Genomic DNA, 20,048 nt, shown 5'->3' with positions numbered 1-20,048 from the left:
TCTTTCATCCCACCAAATCATTAGGATTTATTATTCTACAGGAAGAATTTTTAAAAATTCAATCAAAGATCTTAATTATATTGATACTACTCATATTTCAGCTTATGGTCAAACACCTTCTTTATTGGATCTGCTCAGGCCTAATTGGTTGTACAAATAGCTTTGGTCATGTGCTACTAATAATGACCACTTCTGATTGGCTTTGTCTTTGCTAAGTTTAAGCTCTGCCTATAACTAGCCTAAATGAATAAGTGTATATCGGTTACAAGATTTAATGTATTTGTTAGGCAAGTTTCTCAGTCTTTATCTGTCTTCTCTTAATTCAAATTGGAAAATAAGAATGAGCTCTGTTCATTTTCAGTTCCTAAGATACTTCTGAATTTATCACTTGTACAAAGAAGGAAAACATTATTTAAATAACAAGGGAAGAAGCTTATGTCATTAAAAAGCTAGATTTTCATCTATGGCATTTAAGTAAATTCCACAAAGTCACAGAAATATCCTTCTTCAAAGTATTCCCTAGTAAGATAACTGATCTTTGATCCAAACTATATTATATACAATGATGATGATTTATGTTTACTTTACTGCTAAATAACAATAATTCTTTTTGTTTTTTTTTTTAAAAAAGACATTTAGTGCTCTTACACTAAATACTGAGTATATAGGAAAATGATTAAATAAATGTAAAATATTTATCAAAAAATATTATGGGAACATGTTATCTCAAATAGTGTGTAAAAGATATTATAATCTAAATGCATAATTATACTACAATCCTTCTGAATTATAAGCATTACAAAAAAATTAAACCAAAAAGACAATTTAAAATTTTATATAAAATTTGAAAACTAAATTGTATTTTCTGAATATGTGATTAAATATAACTAGCAGAGTCAGAGAACATAACATACATTTGCTACATTCACGAGTGATTTTTCTCCTCCTTCCACAGGTAGTAAAACACAATAGTAATGCTAGAAAAGACAAAGCAATATGGAGGAAGTATCTACCATATGGATTCTATATGTTCAGTAAAATGAAAGAGCTGATTTTGTAAAATTCTGTAAACACAGTTCTGTATTGCCTGGGCCCAAATCTTATTACAGAATTTGGTTACATATGCATTTAAATCAACTATACCCAAACTACCCTTAGACACTTATGTGCATTGGTATGCAATTTAATATGCTAAATTTTAGTTTGAGGACAGTCATTTACTCAATGTTAAGGTGAAATGGTAGCAAACAAGAAAAATAACCTTATTTGACAAAATAAGGCTAATAAAAGAGAAGAATAAACAAAATTCTAGTGTGCTTATTTCCAGGTGGGAGGGTGGAGAATATAACAAAGGGAAAGCACACAGGAAGCCTTGATAGTACTTAAATTTCTAATTTTTAAGTCAAGTGGTGAACTCTAAGTGAATTCATAAGTGTTCATTTTATTATTATGCTTTGTAAGTTAGATGTGTGTTCCAATATCCTTTTGTACGTATCAAATATTATACCATAAATATGAAAATAAATTTCCATCCCCCGATGTTTGCCCCAATAATGTGCCTAATGAGCTGAATTAGATTTTGGTTCTATGTTCTAAAACTGGCATTCAGAGTAAAAATCAAATAGAGAAGTTTCTAATCTAATTTTAAAATAAATTAATAGAATCAAATATATGTCATTATTAAATCCAGATCTAGACCTTTTGGAATCTGCAAAATAATTCCTCATTCGAATGAGTTTAATAAGGTAGACTGTAACTGAAATTTAATGACTATACTGCTATTGACTTGTATCCTAAAGCCTGGCAACAATTTAGGGGGAAAAGGGAAAAAATGAAGAAAAGTCTTGCCTTAATTGTGCAAAGCATTTAAAGGTCACTGATATGGAAACAAAGACTCTTTTAGAAATGGGGAGGTAGATAGTAAATATTAGGTTACTTCGTGTTAATCTAAACATTCTTGGGATTAACAGTTCCTTTTATTAAGCTTCCTTGAAAAGAGAAGATTCTGTAATGATGACTATAAGACAGATGGCACCTCGACTGTCTTTCATTTGGGCAGGAGCTTTCAAAGGCAGTGGACTAAACGGGAAAGAGCTTGAAGTTTGGCAACCGGATAGACCTGAATTCAAATATGAGCTCTACAACTTGCTAGTTAGATGTTCATATAAAAGAGAGAGACAGAGAAAAGATAGGGGCGGAGGAGTACAATCTCCTCCAGAAGGAACACAGAACTAAATTCTAAATTGGTTGAAGCAGCTCTTACATCTATGTGTCTTACAGAAATCACAGTTGGTTGTTAAGGTTGCAAAGAAAAAGGCTACTGAAAATAGAGGTAGGCAATAGGGTTTAGGCTGACCTACTACCTCCCACATTCTCCTCTCACGCAGTACAGAAGAAAAAGCTCTCATAAAGGCAATTTAACATATCTTATATTAAAGTACACTGATGTACTGGAGTAGCATTTTCCAGCAGGACAAGAGTCAGGAGAGAGGAAGAATAATGCCTTCTGACTTTGGCTTCTGGTGTTTATATGTATTTTTCTTTCTAAAAAGTTTTCACAGCAGTGGATTTTTTTCTTTGCTTCCTAGAATAAAATCTTAGCTGATCATGTGAATTTCTGAACCTGCTTAAAAGTCAGAACCTGCAAACTAAAACAAAGCTATTTCTGTAAAAGTCTGGCATTCAAAACCAGTGAATTCTGCCCCAGCTGGATTAATGTATATGTGAAGATAGTAACTTCAGAGGCCTCTTCCACAGTCTAGATTCTGATTCAGCAGTTACTGAGCAACTGCACAACATGACAGTCAAGGTGCCAAGCACTTTCACATGTCCAACCTGAGTCTGAATTCTTCACACTGACATTTATAAAGACATTGAAATAATAATGTATTCCTGACCACTTAAACACTTCTATTAAAAACTACCAACTGTTCATTTTCAGATTATATTACATAGTTTTCTTAATAACATGTTACCTTATTATCAGAAACCACCTATACAATCTGACTCTGATTTTACTGACTCATTATTCCTAAATACTAAGAAGTGCTCCTGCAAGCCTTTGGATTCCTTTCCCAGGCTGTCATAAATTGTCAACTGGAGGTACCCTTTTAATACCAGTTATTCATGTGAATCTAAGCAAACTGTTTAACCTCTGCAAGACTTCATTTCTTCAGCTGTAAAGTGGGGATAAATACCTCTCACACAAAGTTGGTGTCATAATTAAATAACAAATATAAAAACCCTAGCACACTGTAGGTATTAAATAAAGGTGAATTGAATCAGAATCCCAAATCTGTTACGAGCAATTTTCACACTGCTAACAAATTTAATCTCGTTACTCTTAAATTAAGAATCTGTGATGGCTGCTCACTGGTAGAAAAGTTGAAACTCCTTAACTTCCCAAACTCAGGAAAACAAACTAGCTGCAATCTACTTTTTCTAGCCTCATCATCCACCTTCCCTTTTCAGCATATAAATTCTGTATTCTAGTCTCAGAAAATGTTCTTCAAACCTTAATTTCTACCAAGAATGATACCACCCACCCCGCCACTTCTTTATCTGATGAACTCTCTTAAACCTCACAGCCAAAATCAAACATTATTGCTACTGTAAGTTTTCCCTAGCTCCTTAGATTTATTAATTGTTCCTTTCTCTTAGCCCCCAAAATACTTTTACTTACCAATATTACTGCACTTATTTTGTACTGTCATTATATTTTACTATCCTTATATCTTTTTTCTTCCCATTAGAGAATATTAATTCAGTAACTTCCAAACTAGCAGCCCTGATTCTTTCAATTGGCCAGAACCACGTCCTTTTCGTGATTGTTCTCCCAGAATAGTGCCAGGTACAGAATAAATCCACAATAAATTAATAAGTTCCAGGAAACAGAAGAAATAAAGGTGGCTTTAACAGAGATAATAATAGCAAGAAAGGAAAAAGAATGACATTGCAAAGTGAGCCCTCTCAGCTGTTACTTCTTTAGCTCCACCAATGGGATGAGTTTCTTTACCCTTTGCTATCCAGAGGTTCTGGTCCTCTCTATCTAAAAACTCTTGGTCCCAGTTCCAGTGATATGCTCAGCACATTCTGAAAATAGACTTCCTCTGAAAGTTAAATATGCCCTACTTCAATCCTTTGTGAACAATGACTAACCATTAATATCTATATCTTTGTGATCTTTGCCTATACCTATGAGTTTTCACTAAAAAAAAAAAAGGTCGTGAATTCATCAAATCTAAGAGGACACTGATTGTAAGATGTAACATTATTTTAAATATCACTAAGAGAAAAATATGCTGCCAATACATTATGACTTGATTGTAAGACCCATCTCAATTTCAGAGAGAAAATAATGTTTCAGGTTTGAAGGAAAGCATTTAATTCCTGCCTCCTTTCCTTACACTACTAGCAGAAAGACAAAGAAACAAACAAAAACATTTGAAAACTTCAATCTGTTGTCCAGAATCTGATGCAAAAGGCCAAGAGGAGAGGTACTTTGGTGTGGAGCCCAGATGGTGGCAGTGAAATGGTAAACAGGCAGATCAGTAATTTGCAGAAACATGACAGAATGACTAAGAATGAATGACTCATTCATTCACTCATTCATTCATTCATAAATATTAATTGAGCAATCAGTATGTGTCAGGCATCACATTGGGGACTAAGATTTTTATCGTGAATAAAATCAGACAGAATCCTTGCACTTAGGAAATGCACTGTCTATGGTTCAGGTGCAGTAGATAAAACAATCACAGAGATAGTTTACGATTACAAACTGAGATAGGTGATATGAAGGGAAGGAAGAGGATTGAGAAGCACATGTAGCAATCAAAAACCTGGCCTAACCTGGGGGTGGGGGTGGGGGTCAAGGAACACATTCCTTAGAAACTGGTCTTTGAATTGATATCTGGAAGTAACAGGAAAAAGAGGGAGGGAGTGGGGGCTGAAATGAGAAAGCACCTGGGCCCTTCTAGGAACCGAAAGAACGTCACTCTGGAAGCATACAGATGGAGAGCAAGAGAAGTCAAGAGCAAAAGTCACATTTTATAGTAGTATTAGTAAGATAGGCTGGGAGGGAAATAGGTATGGTGCATTAAGAGCAGACAAAGATATTGTGAAGTCTAATAAAAACTGATGGTAGTTTAAGCTATGGTGATGGCAGTGGAGACTGGTGGGTTCATGAGATATTTAGAGAGTAAGAAGTCAAAAAGTCAAAAGTATGTGCTAATGAATTGGTTATGGGTGTTAAGGGAAAGGTAGTAGTTAGGATGCTATTAGGTTTTCTTACTTTGTGCAAACAGAAGGTGTCACTCATCAAGATTGGGAACATGGAAGAGGTCCTGTTTGAGAAGAGATGGGCAGATGAGGATGCGGTACAACTATCAAGATCCTGCCACAATTATGTTGAGTTTGAGATGCTTTTAAGATATCCAAGTGGAAATGTTGATGAAGTGATTAGATATGTGGGTATAAAGCTCAAAAGAATATCTAAGCCAGAAAAAAGTCTAAGATTGAATGTTGAGGACTTCAGACTGATATGGACTGGCTGTTGGGGTGAAAAGGGTCTTGGAGTTTTCATAATTCCTTAACTCAGTACCTAGTATATTTCTTCTCAACCTATAGACCGCCTCTGGCTCTTAAGCTTGGCTAATCTTTCTTATTTGAACTAGATATGTTTTCAAGATATCCCAAATTTAAACTCTGAATATACTTTTCAAAGAAACATATTTTGGTTACTGAACCCATATGCATTTCATATTTGCCAGGTGGAAAACATTTGTGTGTATGAGGGTGGAGGATAGGGAGGTAAACAGCTAACTATGATTAATTAAAGATTCCTTCTGAGTTTCAATAATCCCCTAACATATTAGGTTTAGGGATATAAATGGATTATAATTCGTCTATAAATTCGAGATCGCCCTACTGTTAGTTCTGAAAAAAATGTTAAAATTAGAGCAAGTTAAAGCACTCATATGCATTTAAAAAATATTAACAGTTGCTGAGTTCAACAATAAGGATAATCTTATGATCCCATGTTCCCTATTCCATGAATATACCTACTATGCAGAAATTTTGTGCAGATTAGGAATTTATTAACATTCTAACACAGTATAAGACAGTAATGCTATTATTATTTATTTTTAAAATATTTTAAAATAAAATAGCATCCACTTTGTATTTGCAGAGTAAATATGCATATAACTCTCCATCATGAGGAAGTATCCAAAAAGAAATGTAAGCATTACAAACTTCCTCTTTTCTGTCTGCACCTTTCACTACTTTGGCTGTTTTCTTGGATAGAACCAGGTAGAGTTAAAGAACATTAATAACTCTGTGCTGCTCTCTAGTGGTAAATATAGAATATGGTCCATTACAGGCTTTCCCTTTTAATATACTTTCAAACAATGAAATTTTAAGAAAGCCAGTAAGAGAAAATATATATTATGGGGATAATTTCTTAGTCTGCTATCACTGACAGCTGATGAAAAGTCACTCAGCACCGCTGCCATCAACTTATTACTTTAATTACAACTATTTTTCATGCGAATATAAAAGCACAAATTGATACTTGTCTTAAAAGAATATTTTTATTCCGTTAGGTCCCGTGATCTATTATTGCATTATATCAAGTGTAGTCTAAGAAATACCTTAGCTATACTGAACACACACACATACACACACGAATGCACCTCATCTTCAAAACTAAAGTAGTACTAAATATTTTGATTCTTAGAAGAAAAATTTCATTTTTTGTTTGAATTTATTTGAACTTAGCATTTAAATATGCTCTTATTTGGTTAATAATTTAAATTCAATAGCCAAAAGTTTATATCATTATAATGTCCTAAAGTCATTGTATAATACTTATAACTCATGAATTTGGAAGATACCTTATTATCTCAGCAAGCCTGAAACAATTAAAGTCACTTCTATTATTTTTGGAAGTTATTAAGAAACTGATTTTTTCTTAACAAAGAAAAAAATCCAGTTAACTAGATAAACTGGTTGCTAATCAAGTGTTTGGAGTGGGAATGGAGTAAGAGTAGGACTATTTATTCAACCAAAACAACTAGATCAATAAGAAAACAACAATATGAACAAACCTAATGATAAGAGAATACTTTCTCATACTATCCAGCTTAATATTAATATTTTATTAAATTCTTTATATCCTGTATACATCCAACATACTGAAGACAATTTTCAATAAAAGACAAATATAATCACATTAGTAAAACTAAAATAGCAAATGACATCCAAGAGAAATGAGAATGTAAATATAGTAACCAGTTTGATAACTAAGTCACTGGTATTGTGTTTCAAGTTTGGGTCTGAGCTTTCTAGCAAGCAGAGCAAAAGGGAACTCATGATTTACGTATTTCTTACATTGAAAAGGAGAGTAAGACTTTCTAAATTCTAAAAAAGGATATTTTCTGGTCTTAAATATAAATTTGATTTCTCAAATGGATTCTAAATTGAATTTTTCATGTAAGCAACTTAGTGATACAATTAACAAACTCAACAAGGATTCCCATAAATTCAGAAATAAGTGAATTTTATCTGCTGAGTATTTTTATTTATTTTGTTTTGTTTTGCATTTAGAAGAGGCCTAATGAATGTAGTTCAAGTTTAAGTGATCTAACTTAATCCAAACTCAGAGCAGTGGATAGCTAAGACATCTTCAAATATACTTTTGCTCTACCAGCCACAGGATATGAGTTAAACCGTATAAAATTGAAAAATATATAACCTTTAGTTAGAGCTTGAAATCTGTTATTGTCATATTTATTTCATATTCATTTGTTGGATTAAAGGTCCTTGAGGGGAAAGGTCTATCTTCCAGTTCTTTCGTATCTTCACTGAGAAATGGTCACAATAGACATTCAGCTAATACTAAAAATATGTTGATGAAGTAGAAAAACAAACCTTATCACTAGTGGTTTTGTTTTCTTGGTGAAAGGTTATTTTTATTCATTTTTACCTTGTAACAGTCTCCTCCAGGAATGATTTCCTGAATATACACAAAGGGACCTTCATTTCGGTTAATTCCTCCAAGGATCTTCAGACCAAGGCCTGTTTCCTTGGTAACTGTAATCATCTGAAAGGCAGGATCTCTAAGATAAAAGTAAATTAGCGCTCATAGGTTAGCCTACAGATTTGTACCTACTTTTTCTTTAAACTACTTGTTAGACAAAATTCTTATATCTACAAAACTCAAAATGCTCAGTACATACTAAGAACTACATTTTAAAAAGTATGGTGTATGATCCAGCAATCCCTCTACTGGGTATTTACCCCAAAGACTCGAAAACCTATATCCGAAAAGATATTTGCACACCAATGTTCATAGCAGCATTATTCACAGTGGCTAGGACATGGAAGCAACCGAAGTGTCCTACGATAGATGACTGGATAAAGAAGCTGTAGTACATATATATACAATGGAATATTATTCAGCCATAAGAAAGGATGAAATACTGCCATTTGCGACAACATGGATGGACCTTGAGATAATCATGCTAAGTGAAATAAGCCAGACAGAAAAAACTGAAAACCACATATCACTTATATGTGGGATATAAACCTAAAAGCGACAAATGAACAGGACAAAAGAGACTCATGGATATGGACAATAGAATAGTGGTTACAAAAGGGTAGCAGGGAGGAGAAAGGGGGGAATTAGATGGGGTAAAGGGGGTCAAATACGTAAGAAAAAAATATTTTAAAAATTTTAAAAATAAAAAAAGATGGAAAAAATAAAACTAAACAAGCATTAAAAAAGTATGATGATACAAAAACAATCAGATGGAATTTCTTACTTGTATTTTTAATTTTCTCTACAAAACAAACCATAAAAGAAACTATAACAATAATGCTTATTTCTTTGGAGAACAAAGAAAAATACTTTAAAAATATTTTTAAAATAGTATTGAGATAAATTTTTAAATTTATTAAAGGTGACTGAAAATATTTGTGTTTAGTTGATTTTTAGACTACATTAAAAAACTGCAATACTAAACATTTTAATGAATTAGGTAAGTGACTTTAAAAGATATGTTTGTGGCCATTTAAAGCAAAATAAATGTAACCTCCATTTGAATTTCAAAAATCTTTAATTTAGAAAGAGCATTTTCCTAGTACAAAGAACTACTCCAGCTATAATTTCTGTTAAACATAAGAGCAAGGCCATTAGAAAAGAAGAAACTGTCAAAAGAATTCTGTGAAAGGTATACCCCCAAGTTATGTTTCTGACCACGCTGATCAGAGCAGTGACTTTTACTGGTTAATAAAGTCTAAAATAAGGTTTAGGGCTACCTGCTTATTTATCATGTACTGGGTACTGTGCTAAACTACACACACACACACACAATGCCAATTTAGTATTTATAAAATCCCTAAAAGTATTACCCTCATTTTTCGTTTTTCTTTCTTTTTAATTTTTATTGTTCAATTAGAGTTGACATTCAATATTCTTTTATATTAGTTTCAGATGTACAAAACAGTGATTAGACATTTATATAATTTATAAAGTGATCCTTCCAATTAGTCTAGTACCCACTTGGCATTATACATAGTTATTACAATATTACTGACTATATTCTTTATACTGTACTTTACATCCCTACGACTATTCTGTAACTACCAATTTGTACTGCTTAATCCCCTCACCTTTTCCACCCAGCTCCCCAACCCCCTCTCCCATCTGGCAACCATTAGTTTTGTTCTCTTGTACCTATGAGTCTGTTTTTGTTTAGTTTGTTCATTTATTTTGTTCCTTAGATTCCACAGATAAGTGAAATCATATGGTATTTGTCTGTCTTTGTCTGACTTATTTCACTTAGCATAATACCCTCTAGGTCTATACATGTCCTTGCACATCATTCTTCTAAAGGAATGAAAATCTGGGGAAGTAAACTTGGTGGCCTGAGGTTACAAAGCTGGAGAACAGCAACGTCAACCCAGTCTGTCTTACTCCAGAGGCAAAATGTGCTTCCTTGGTATATCAAAGCCATTGCTGAATATAGGACATCCAGCTATCTTCAAACATATCAAAAAATTGAAGCTGGTATTAAAAAAATTTACTTCACATCTTATATGATTATAGCTTTTAGAAAAAGCTTTCTTAGTTTCTACCATATAAATTCTAACTATAGTAAGTCCTCACTTAACATCATTGATGGGTTCTGCCACTTTAAGCAAAAGGATATATAATGAAACACATTTTATCATTGGTTAATTGACATAAACAAGAGTTAAGTTATATAGCATGTCATCGACATTAATAATGTAACGATGTTGGATAAAACAGTTATTTGAGGATCTGCTGTATATCTTTAAGAAAATTCATATTTAAAAGTTAGATAATAAAAAAAATAGAATGAAAGAAAAAAATTTTAAAATCTTACAAACTCCCTGTTTTTAAATATTTTGCTCTCTACATAGCATACGAGTTAGAGTTGCATTATACTGAATTCAGCATTAGTGTCGGAAGACCTCTCTGCTAATAGGGCAATAATCAATTAGTTAGAAAACAGGCAGAAAGGACAGGGTCTAAAATGTTCTGCTGTCTTGTATTTCAGGACTTCAGCCTATTCTTGATGGGACATTAGGTTCCAAGGCTATAAAGGAGCGAAGCCTACAAATGGGAGAAATGAAGATGTAAACAAAGGTATCTCACTAGGCACCTCCAGTAATCTCTAGATGTGAACTTCCTTCAATGGAAACACACATAATCTCCAGTATATATTATTGTTTCAGTAAAGCATCCTTATTTTTTTAATCTCAACAGTGTATTTACTTGGAAGGATCTTATTTTAAAATTCCTCTATTGTTAAGAATTTATATTACTTTTATTGCTATTAAAAATAGTTCTGCTGTTCAACTTTAATTATAATAAGAGTATTACAAGTTAAAACTAGGCAGAGATCATAGGTTGTTAGCTGTTTAAAACTTTTACCAAATGTTCATTAATATTCTACTATGATCATCCAAAACATACTAAATTTAAATTAAAAATTACTTTTCAAGTAGACTGGATGATGCTACAGCAGATGTATTTTTATTCATGGTTTCACCACGATAGCCTTCAAGTTAACAGTTGCGTAAATGAAGATCTTGATGAAGTCTATAAATTCTTCTTTTCCTAAGACTGGAGAAGTGGAAAATAAATTGTCATGTCTTAGAGAAGTCAAATTTGCTTTAAACTTTGCATAAAAACATTATATAACACTTGGTACGTAAACAATATGTGCCTATGTATAAATGTTAGATATATGTTATATATTTTGGGCTATGTTACTTTAGTAATTGCTTATATTATCTGAGAAATGTAAAAATAGTTCTGTAGATAGACAGACGGATGGACAGAGCTACAGGAACACATTTATATCATTATCAACATTTATATCTATATAAAATCTGCATTTTCTGGCAGAAACAAATACAATTAAGCTTTGGGTAGCTATTATAGCTTCCGCATTAGTAACCTTAACAAACACATAATAATAAAAGCACGAAGCTAAGAAGTTTATAGTCAGAATGTCTACAAAATACTTATACAATACACTGTTGAAGAAAACAGAAATTCTGATTGTCTCACCAACTGTCTTGAGGGATTTCCTGCAGATCCTTTATTACTCTGACTCGTGTTACTCCAAGCTTCTTCAATATTTTCCTATTAAAAGAAAAAATATATATTATTTTGTATAGCTCTTATACCTCCACTGTGAAAATTAGTGCAGTTTCATTCAATTAAAAAATTTCATTTAAATAGGGATTTACCCCTTCTGCATAAGAAATATGAATGCAGTATAGAAACTTGAAGATGAAAAAGATATTAGGATCAGTTAGCACAACCATCTTAAAGAAATGAATAGCTAGATTCACAGAGATTGTGCACTTTTCCCACACAATGGGAAACAGTTGGTTGTTTTCCCAGCCAGAACTCAGGCTGCAGGGCCTAGAGCGTGGACCTTGAAATTGGATAGACCTGGGTTCTAATCTGAGCTTCTAGACTTCTCCAAGCCTGTTTCTTTATAGTAGTACAGAAAATAGTAGTGACAGTTTTACAGATGGATAGACATATCAAAACTTAGCAAATTGTTTCACTTTAAATATGTGCTATTTAGTTGTAAATCATTTATACTATAATTTAAAAAATTTCTTTTAATCTGATTTTCAGTTAAACATGCAGCTTGACCTTGGCTTGTATCTTCTTACCCTCCAAAGAGACCACTGATATGAGAGTAAAGGATTACAAAGAGTATAAACTCACAGTGTTGATGAATAAATGAAAGAATTTAATTCCAGTATTTAATGTTAATTTCACCTGAAATTATTCTGTTTAGAAAAGAAACACTTTGGAGTTCTCTTTGCCAATGGTTCTATATTTGGAAGTGCACTGCATCAGGAAGAGCACTGGCCTAGAAGTTAAGATACCCGCATTTGAGTTTCATTTCCACTGCCCAGTAGCCATGTAACTTTGAGCAGCCACCTAACTACTCCGCTGCCCAGTTTTTTCAAGTGTAGAATTACAAGGTCAGTCATAAAATGACCTGTACAGGTTCTTTTTTTGGCTCTATGAATAGAAAATTCTATCCCTGGTTTATTAAACTACAAGCCTCCCAGTGTTTTTAGAAGAGAGAATTTTGTTTTTAAATTTCTCTTCAAAATCTCTAAAATCAGTCTGATCTCTAAATTAGGTGGGGTAGCCTGCAGGCAGGTCATTCAGAAGGAATTTAAGGGGAGAAGGAAAGAGTATTTGTGAAGTGAAATTATATATTACGGTTATTTCATTACATAAGAAGGGCATGATAGTGCTGGCTACCCTATAAATAATCTGTTGGGATTTTGTGACTGACAAGTTATAAATACCTATTGTTTATAGATTCAATGGAACTAATATTAAAAATGTAAATATTGCTTGTTGTAAAGTTAGAACTATAGATTTAGTAACATACTTGGAGAGACAAAAAATAACAATGTTTACAAACTGGCAATTTGTATATCTTATCACATCGGAGATTGCTCAAGATAGCATTAGCTATTTATACAATCCTACAGTTGTTTAAGAACAATGGCAAAAATCAGGAATGACTCCCTTCCTTGGGCTAGACTTTACTTAATTGATTTTTTTCAAAGTTTTGAAAAATCAAGATGGAAAACATTAGTCAAGGGTTATTTTACTATCTCCTTTATTCTGTACCCAAAGGCAATTTTCCAACTACTAGTACTTTTTTTTTTCCTCTCAGGAATCTAAACAGTTCAGGAACGCTGTTCATTTGTCTTGGGGGTGGACATATAGCATCTGCATGTAGCATACAGCCCAATTCTATGGGAAACAAAGTGCTTCAAAGAAGGAGTCCCAGATTTCTTAAAACATGAGATTGTCATCAGAGCAACAGCTCACTGTTTTCAGAAGTTTCCTTGGGCTATCTGACTGCCTTCTGCTTGCTTCACTCATGCACTCATTCACCAGACCTGTACACAGTACAATCATGTGCAGGCACTATGCTCAGTGCTTGTGATATTGTGCTGAACAATCCAAGGTCCCTGCTCTTATGGTATTTACATTCTAGTGTTGGGAGTAAAACAATAAAAAAGGAAACAGCAAAATAAACTAACTTTCAGATACCAAAAGATGATAAGATTAAACCCGACTAGGCAGAGGAGTGCTAATTTAGATTGGGTAGTAGTGTTCCAGCCAAGATCCAAATAATGGGTCAGCCAGGAGAAAAACTGAGGGACAAAGTATTCCAGGCAGAGAAAAGGTCTCAAGGCAACAAAGAAATTGGGGCGGAAGGAGTTACAAAACAGAAAAAAGGGTGGCTGGAGCATGGTGACTGCAGACAGAGAAAGATCTGAGATGAAGTTAGAGAAGTAGGCAGCGTCTAGATTACCTAGAGTCATATGAGCCATGGTAAGGAGTTTGGATTTTTGCTTGATCTTATGTCATACAACCTGAATTCTCAAGAGACCTGAATTTGCCTTTTGTCTTATCTCTTACCTTTAACCTCTGTTCATTCCAGACAGGCTGTGTTTTAGCTTCAATTATGTCGGAACATCAGTTCATATGAGATATAATATATTGGGGGCCAGTACGAAATGAAAATGCAAGGCCCCCTGTTAAAAAAGTAATTATTTCAAGATACTGACGGCAGAGAATTAAACCAAGTACAGGGCCCAACTAAGCCATGGGCCCTTTTAAGAGTAGGGCCTTGTGCAACTGCACAGGTCACGCACCCACAAAGTTGGCCTTGATCTTGATAAATGTTACTTGAAAAAAATAAATGCCTTCTTCTGATGATTTCTCTTTTCAATTCACCTTATCTATCAACATATAAACTTATCCAAGATCTTTCAAATGGAGTAGTCCCTGAAACATGTGGCTTAAAGGAAGATGCCAAGAAATAAAAAACTAGGATATCAAGATTTACTGAGGCAACATTATGGTATTAGTGTGCAGTAATCTAACTGGGAAACAATGATTATCCAGCCTATTCTCAAGCAAACTAGAATTCATTTGTTCTTACTATTTATTCAAATGCATTACTTTCTTTTTTAGCTACAAGGGAAATATTACAATAAATAGCTACCAAATAAACAGTTGTTTGTACTGCTAGAATAATTGTTAGGTACTTCACATTGTCCAATGAATCCAGAAGTTTTATTAGGCAAACAGACAGTTAAGAAATACAGTTCAGTGACTAACATATTAAGATTTAAGTTGCAATTTCACTAATTTATATTATCTATTAAAAATGCCAAAAAGGTAATTAGAAACCAACTTTTTAAAATAATACATCTTTATAACCCTTAGGTCTTCAGAAAGCCTGAAAACCAATAATCGGATAAGAAAACACTGTATGACTATCAAAATAACTTTTTTCTTTCTTTTTCTACCTTCACCCATTTTGCTTGCCCTCCCCACCTCAAAATGGTCTGTATGAAAAGTAACAACCCATTTTATCTACTATGTAAAATTAGACATTATCATAGGCAACTAGAAAAAGTTCACAAGGATTATTTACTGCTGAAGAATGATGTTACAAGTTAAAGGTGCCAAGTCTGAATTCTTGATCTGGCCCGATATTTTAAGTTTGTGATCTACCTACAGAACAAGGTTGTACTAGCCTTGCCCTAAAGGGTTACCATTCATTCAATAGAACCCATTATTTAGCATTAATTATCATAATGATATGCAATATTACAAGCACACTCAGACTCACAAGAATTGCAGACAACACTACTTCACTGCTATTAAGATTACTGTACCTTGGAAAGGAACAGTTTCACTTGCAATTATAAAATAAAATAATAGAGTTCAAGACAAAGACACTATGACATATAGATATATACTGCTACCTGTTGCTACATGGAAGGATTATATAGAGAAAAAGAATGTTGGAGGGAATGTATTGTTGTTTTCAATGACACTAACGTTTGCATGGGGTTTGAGTCTATGCTGTAAAAAACTGAAAATATGACTGGTCTTGTCCAGAAAGAGTTGACAATCTGGTATAAGAATTAAGGGAGATATGTATGAAAAAAAGTTTTCAAATATTCTCATAAAACAATACCAAGAAATTTTTAGAATCGCAGAATCTTGAGATTTTTGTGCCAGAGCAGAAAAGAATCAGAATATACTTGGATTTTATTGGCTTTGCAATTTTCTGGCTTTGTGATCACAAGTTAATCAATTATTCACTCAAGGTGACCATCAGCACTCACCTGGACTACTGCAATTTCCTACTAACTATTCTACTTCCACTTTTGTCCTCTCTTTAATCCATTCTCTGCAACATAACCAATAAAAATATGAATCAGATCATATCACTTGTATGCTTCAAACTCACCAATAGTTTCCTATTACTTTTAGAATAAAATCTAAACCCTTGGACATAACTTAAAAGACTCTGTATTATCTGACCCCTGTATACCTGCTCTGACTCCAATTCCTACTACTTTTCTTCCTGGTCACGATGCTAGGAACACATTTGCCTTTTTCTTCCATGGTATCTAGCTTTTTCTTGTATCCGGGCCTTTGCATGGCTTGGAATTGTCACCACATAGATAGCTCCTTATAAACATTCAGGACTAGACTCAAATGTCACATCTTCACTAAGACTTGACTTTACTCCTCCTCCGCCTCATCATCATTTGCAATCACACTACATTATTCCATTGTCTTCATTGTACAGATTACTATCTGAAATGTCCTTATTTAAGTATGTTACTTATCTCCTGAGTCTTCAGAAAAAAGTAAACTCTATAACAGAAGCGATCTAGTTTGACTATCTCTATGCTGTAGATCCAGTTGACTGAACAGGGTCTGACCCACAGTGAAGAGTGAAATAAATAAATGTTGAATGACTTAAAATCATTTAATTTCTCAGGCCTTCACTTTCTTCATCCATAAAGTGGGGATAATTTTTTAACTGCTCTGGTCATTAGAAATAAGGCTTAACATTTACTAATTTTTTACTATGCCTCAGACACTGTGAAAATCACATTACATGCATATTCTCAATTACTATTACGATTCCTATTTTACGAATAAGGCCATTAAGTTTTAGGTCAAATAAAACTTGACCTCAAAGACAGAAGATGAAAGTGAAGACATGGGGTATGACTCCAGACCTGACTAACCTCAGAATCTGAGCTCTTAACCACTACTTTATAGTTCCTAAAAAGATGTTCATTTCCATTACGGCAAAATCGGCTATGCTGTCCGTCCCCTTCAGGTCCCAGTTTGTCCTGTAGGACAACTGAAGAAAGTTAATGCCACCCCACACCCCCGCACCCCACACACGTTTCTTTTCCAAGATGAACATCCCCATTCCCTTTAGACCTTTCTTAAATGATCCTTATATCCTGGACACTCTCCTTTAAACAAACTTCAGTTTGATAATGTCTCTCCCGCTCCACAAGCGGTGATTTTCACTGGGCAAGTAGTTAAGGGGTATCACAGCAGTGGAAGTCGCTTCCCAGGGGCTGAGAAACGTACATGTGAGTGAGTGTTCGAGTGGGCTCTAGTTAACACAGGAAAGTTCTTGGGACAGGTGATCCTGAGTACAGGGCAGGAAGTAGCAAGCCAGCATCCCGAGTACCCCAGGTAAAAAAAACCGCGGGACAGCGGCCGCTGGGGGCCGCTAGGTCGAGACAAAGGCCCATGGAGTTTAGGAAGATCAGGAACACAAACCCAAGTGATGATGATGCACACATAGGAATGTAAAGCGTTTTCCTAAATGTAAGTTAGATAGGTACTGGAGGGAAGCAAAGTGGAACAGTCAGGAAGCAAAACGCGAACTTACCCGTAACCGGGCAACCCGGCCTCCGTAGCTCCACTACAAAAGCTGCCTCTTGAGGAGCCTGGTAGCCAAGGCAGCGGCTGGCTCAACTTAGTTATCGCGAGACAGAGCAGGCCTCGCGAGATCTGACCTCCGAGACCGGCGTGTGTTCTCTCCCGGCGCTATGACACCGCTGTGGTCTCCTGGATGGAGTCGTGCTGCTTTTTGTGGCTGGCGCTGGAGCCACCCCGGGTCCCCGACAAGTGTTGCGGAGAGGGCAGATCTGTGTTTCAGACCGGGGAGGAGCGGGACAAGAGGTGCTGAGAGGGGGCTGAGGCGGCTCGGGACATGGAGGCGCCCGGGTCTAGCCCGAGACCAGGCCGTGCAGCTGCCGCGGCGGCCGAAGAGCACGAACCCTTTCACGCGCGCGCAGGAGGAAGACTGGCGGCGGCGGAACAAGACCGTCCTCACGTACGTGGCCGCGGCCGCCGTGGGCATGCTAGGGGCGTCCTACGCCGCCGTGCCCCTTTATCGGCTCTATTGCCAGGTAGGGGCCGGCTCTGCCCTCTGGGCAGTGTCATGTTGCAGGGGATATCCGAGATTATCTCTGCCAAAGAGGAAGCAGGATCAAAAAGGTGACTTATCCAAGGTCACCAATGAAGTTAGTGAAAAAGCTACAGGTAGAGCTCAAACCCCATGGCGATTATTCCGACATGGTGATTGTGTTCCGACCACACTACACAGCGAAATTCCTAGGTCTCTGAGCTACACCTCACCAAAGGGGTCCGCAGCCTATTCTCTGGTATCCATCAATCTAATCAGCCGCACTCTTACTGCTTACACACGTGCCCCGCTTTTAAAATGTAACTTATATTCATTTATTCCGAGAACCACATATGGTTTATGTGCGAACGTTAACCCTGGAAATAGAAATACGCTTTTTACTTGTGCTTAAACTGAGAGTAGCTTTTTAGCCATATAAAGAGGCATGAATTAGGCCTTTGAGTACGCCACCCCAGTTACTATATAACTGTAATGTGCTCACCCTGGGGTCTCTTTTAGGTCAGACACTAGATATTTCTCAAATTGTGGTCCCCTGGACCAACAGTATCAACATAACCTGGGAACTTGAGTGCAAATTCTTGGGCCAACTTCAGAGCTACTGAATCAGGAACTCTGGGGGCAGGACCCAGCAATCTATTTTAATAAGCCCACTAGCTGATTTGAATGCAAACTAATGTTTGAGAACCACTGGCAAAGGCCAACTTCACCTAGTTCAGGTATACCCACCCTCCTTAGTTCTTTAGTAGTTTGCTACTTTGGCTGAGCATTACGATCACCAGTGGAGCTTAAACTTGCCAGGGCTCTCCTACCCAGGGATTCTGATTAGGTCTGGGTAGAGGTCAGGAATTTCTGTTTAAAATACATGCCAAGAGAGCTACACATTGGTTTCATCAGTAAATGTTTGAGAGTAGCTCCCAAACTATGTTGTACATGGAAATCGCTTGGTGAGCTATTTAAAATCCTGACATCCAGATCACATCCCTAACCAATTAAATCAGAGTGACTTGGATTGAGAGTGAGTCATTAATTAGCATTTTCAAGATTCCTCAGAATCTTTGTTGCCACCGTTAATGCTTGGTTTACTTCCCCCATACTTAACAGATGAACTTACCATTATTTTTCGATAATGACTGAAATAGAAGTCAGACGAACTTCAGCCTCATATGGGAAAGTGCAATGGCTTGATTTCTGGAGGAGTGTTGAATATGAAATTAGTTTTCATCAGATGCTAGCCTCGACCAAGCATTAATCCCCAAACTACCAGTTGGTTAATGAAGCTGAACTGAATCCAAAACAGCAAGCCTAGATCTCCACTGACCATGTGTGTGGGGGGGGTGGTGATGGTGGATCTTATTCCTTGGGAAATATTTAGCAATGTCTGAAGACATTTTTGGTTATCATAACCTGGGAGGTGAGGCAGGAAGATGCTACTGGTATCTGGTGGTAGAGGCTAGGGATACTGATAAAGATCAAATACTGCACAGGACATCTCCCCGCCCCCAACCAAAATTTATCCAACCCAAAATGTCACTAGTGCCAAGGTTGAGAAATCCTGCCCCAAACTGAAGTGAATGACAATATTTTGTGCACACGTGTGCAAGCGCAGGGCAGAAAAGTAAAAACTATTGTAATTTGGATCTTAAAGTTGGATGTTAAATACTGACATTTCCAAAAGAGCATCTCTTTCATTTTGGAATCACAGAACTTTAGAGGCAAAAATAAGGTATTGTATAACCACTTAATACAGTGATCTCAAGTATGGAAAGTGTAGTCCAAAGAAAGTAAGATTTAGTTCTTGGAGCTAGTTAGTGGCAGAACTAGACTAGAGCCCAGGACATAGTTTCACTTCAGTGCCCTTTTCTATTCTTGTTTAACTTCTCTAATCATCAGACTTACAGATTTAAAGAATCTATATTCAAAGACTGCTTGTCAGAAAGAATACATTAAGGAATCTTTATTCAAGTAACTCAAATTCTTCAGGAGAAGGAGTTATATCTTAAAATATAAGCATTATAGTCCTCGGGCAGAAGAATATGCTTACCTTTTAAACAAGGATGAGGAAAGGCTTGCCCTCTGATGCATCCTCTAGGATTATAATTTAGTTCAATAATGTATGGCAGTTGAGTGAAGCTAGCTGACTTGTGTAACAAGCAGAAGATAGTAATACTATATTTTGCTGGGAGTCTTTCC

The 20,048-nt window shown here is 35.6% G+C and overlaps 2 protein-coding genes across 10 annotated transcripts in view; one reads left to right on the top strand and one right to left on the bottom strand.

The window, feature by feature from the left end:
- The window catches only part of STXBP4 (syntaxin binding protein 4), a 221,613-nt gene extending 204,163 nt beyond the window's left edge, over window positions 1-17,450 (bottom strand). For 6 of the 8 annotated variants that reach the window (XR_001518050.2, XM_015599227.2, XM_025041773.1 and 3 more), the window contains exons 1-4: window positions 17,319-17,450; window positions 11,606-11,680; window positions 11,027-11,155; window positions 7,988-8,120 (exon numbers count right to left, since the gene is read on the bottom strand). Coding sequence is in view for 7 of the 8 variants with exons in the window: in XM_015599227.2 (XP_015454713.1) it covers window positions 7,988-8,120; window positions 11,027-11,073 (180 nt within the window). In the remaining variant the exon portion in view is untranslated. Of the gene's footprint in view, window positions 1-7,987; window positions 8,121-11,026; window positions 11,156-11,605; window positions 11,681-15,735; window positions 15,801-17,318 lie in introns of all 8 variants that reach the window. The other 2 variants (XM_015599226.2, XM_015599228.2) reach the window with 2 other exon arrangements.
- The window catches only part of LOC102897639 (cytochrome c oxidase assembly protein COX11, mitochondrial), an 18,879-nt gene continuing 16,208 nt past the window's right edge, over window positions 17,378-20,048 (top strand). Inside the window, exon 1 of one of the 2 annotated variants that reach the window (XM_015599231.2) lies at window positions 17,378-17,841. In XM_015599231.2, coding sequence (XP_015454717.1) covers window positions 17,479-17,841 — 363 coding nt within the window. In that variant the 5' untranslated portion in view covers window positions 17,378-17,478. The remainder of the gene's footprint in view (window positions 17,842-20,048) is intronic. The other variant, XM_015599230.2, reaches the window with a different exon arrangement.

The sequence above is a fragment of the Pteropus alecto genome, unplaced genomic scaffold, assembly GCF_000325575.1.
Source record: "Pteropus alecto unplaced genomic scaffold, ASM32557v1 scaffold98, whole genome shotgun sequence".
NCBI lineage: Eukaryota > Metazoa > Chordata > Mammalia > Chiroptera > Pteropodidae > Pteropus > Pteropus alecto.
The sequence above is the reverse complement of the archived record's forward strand: the minus strand, read 5'-3'. Positions and strand labels throughout refer to the sequence as shown.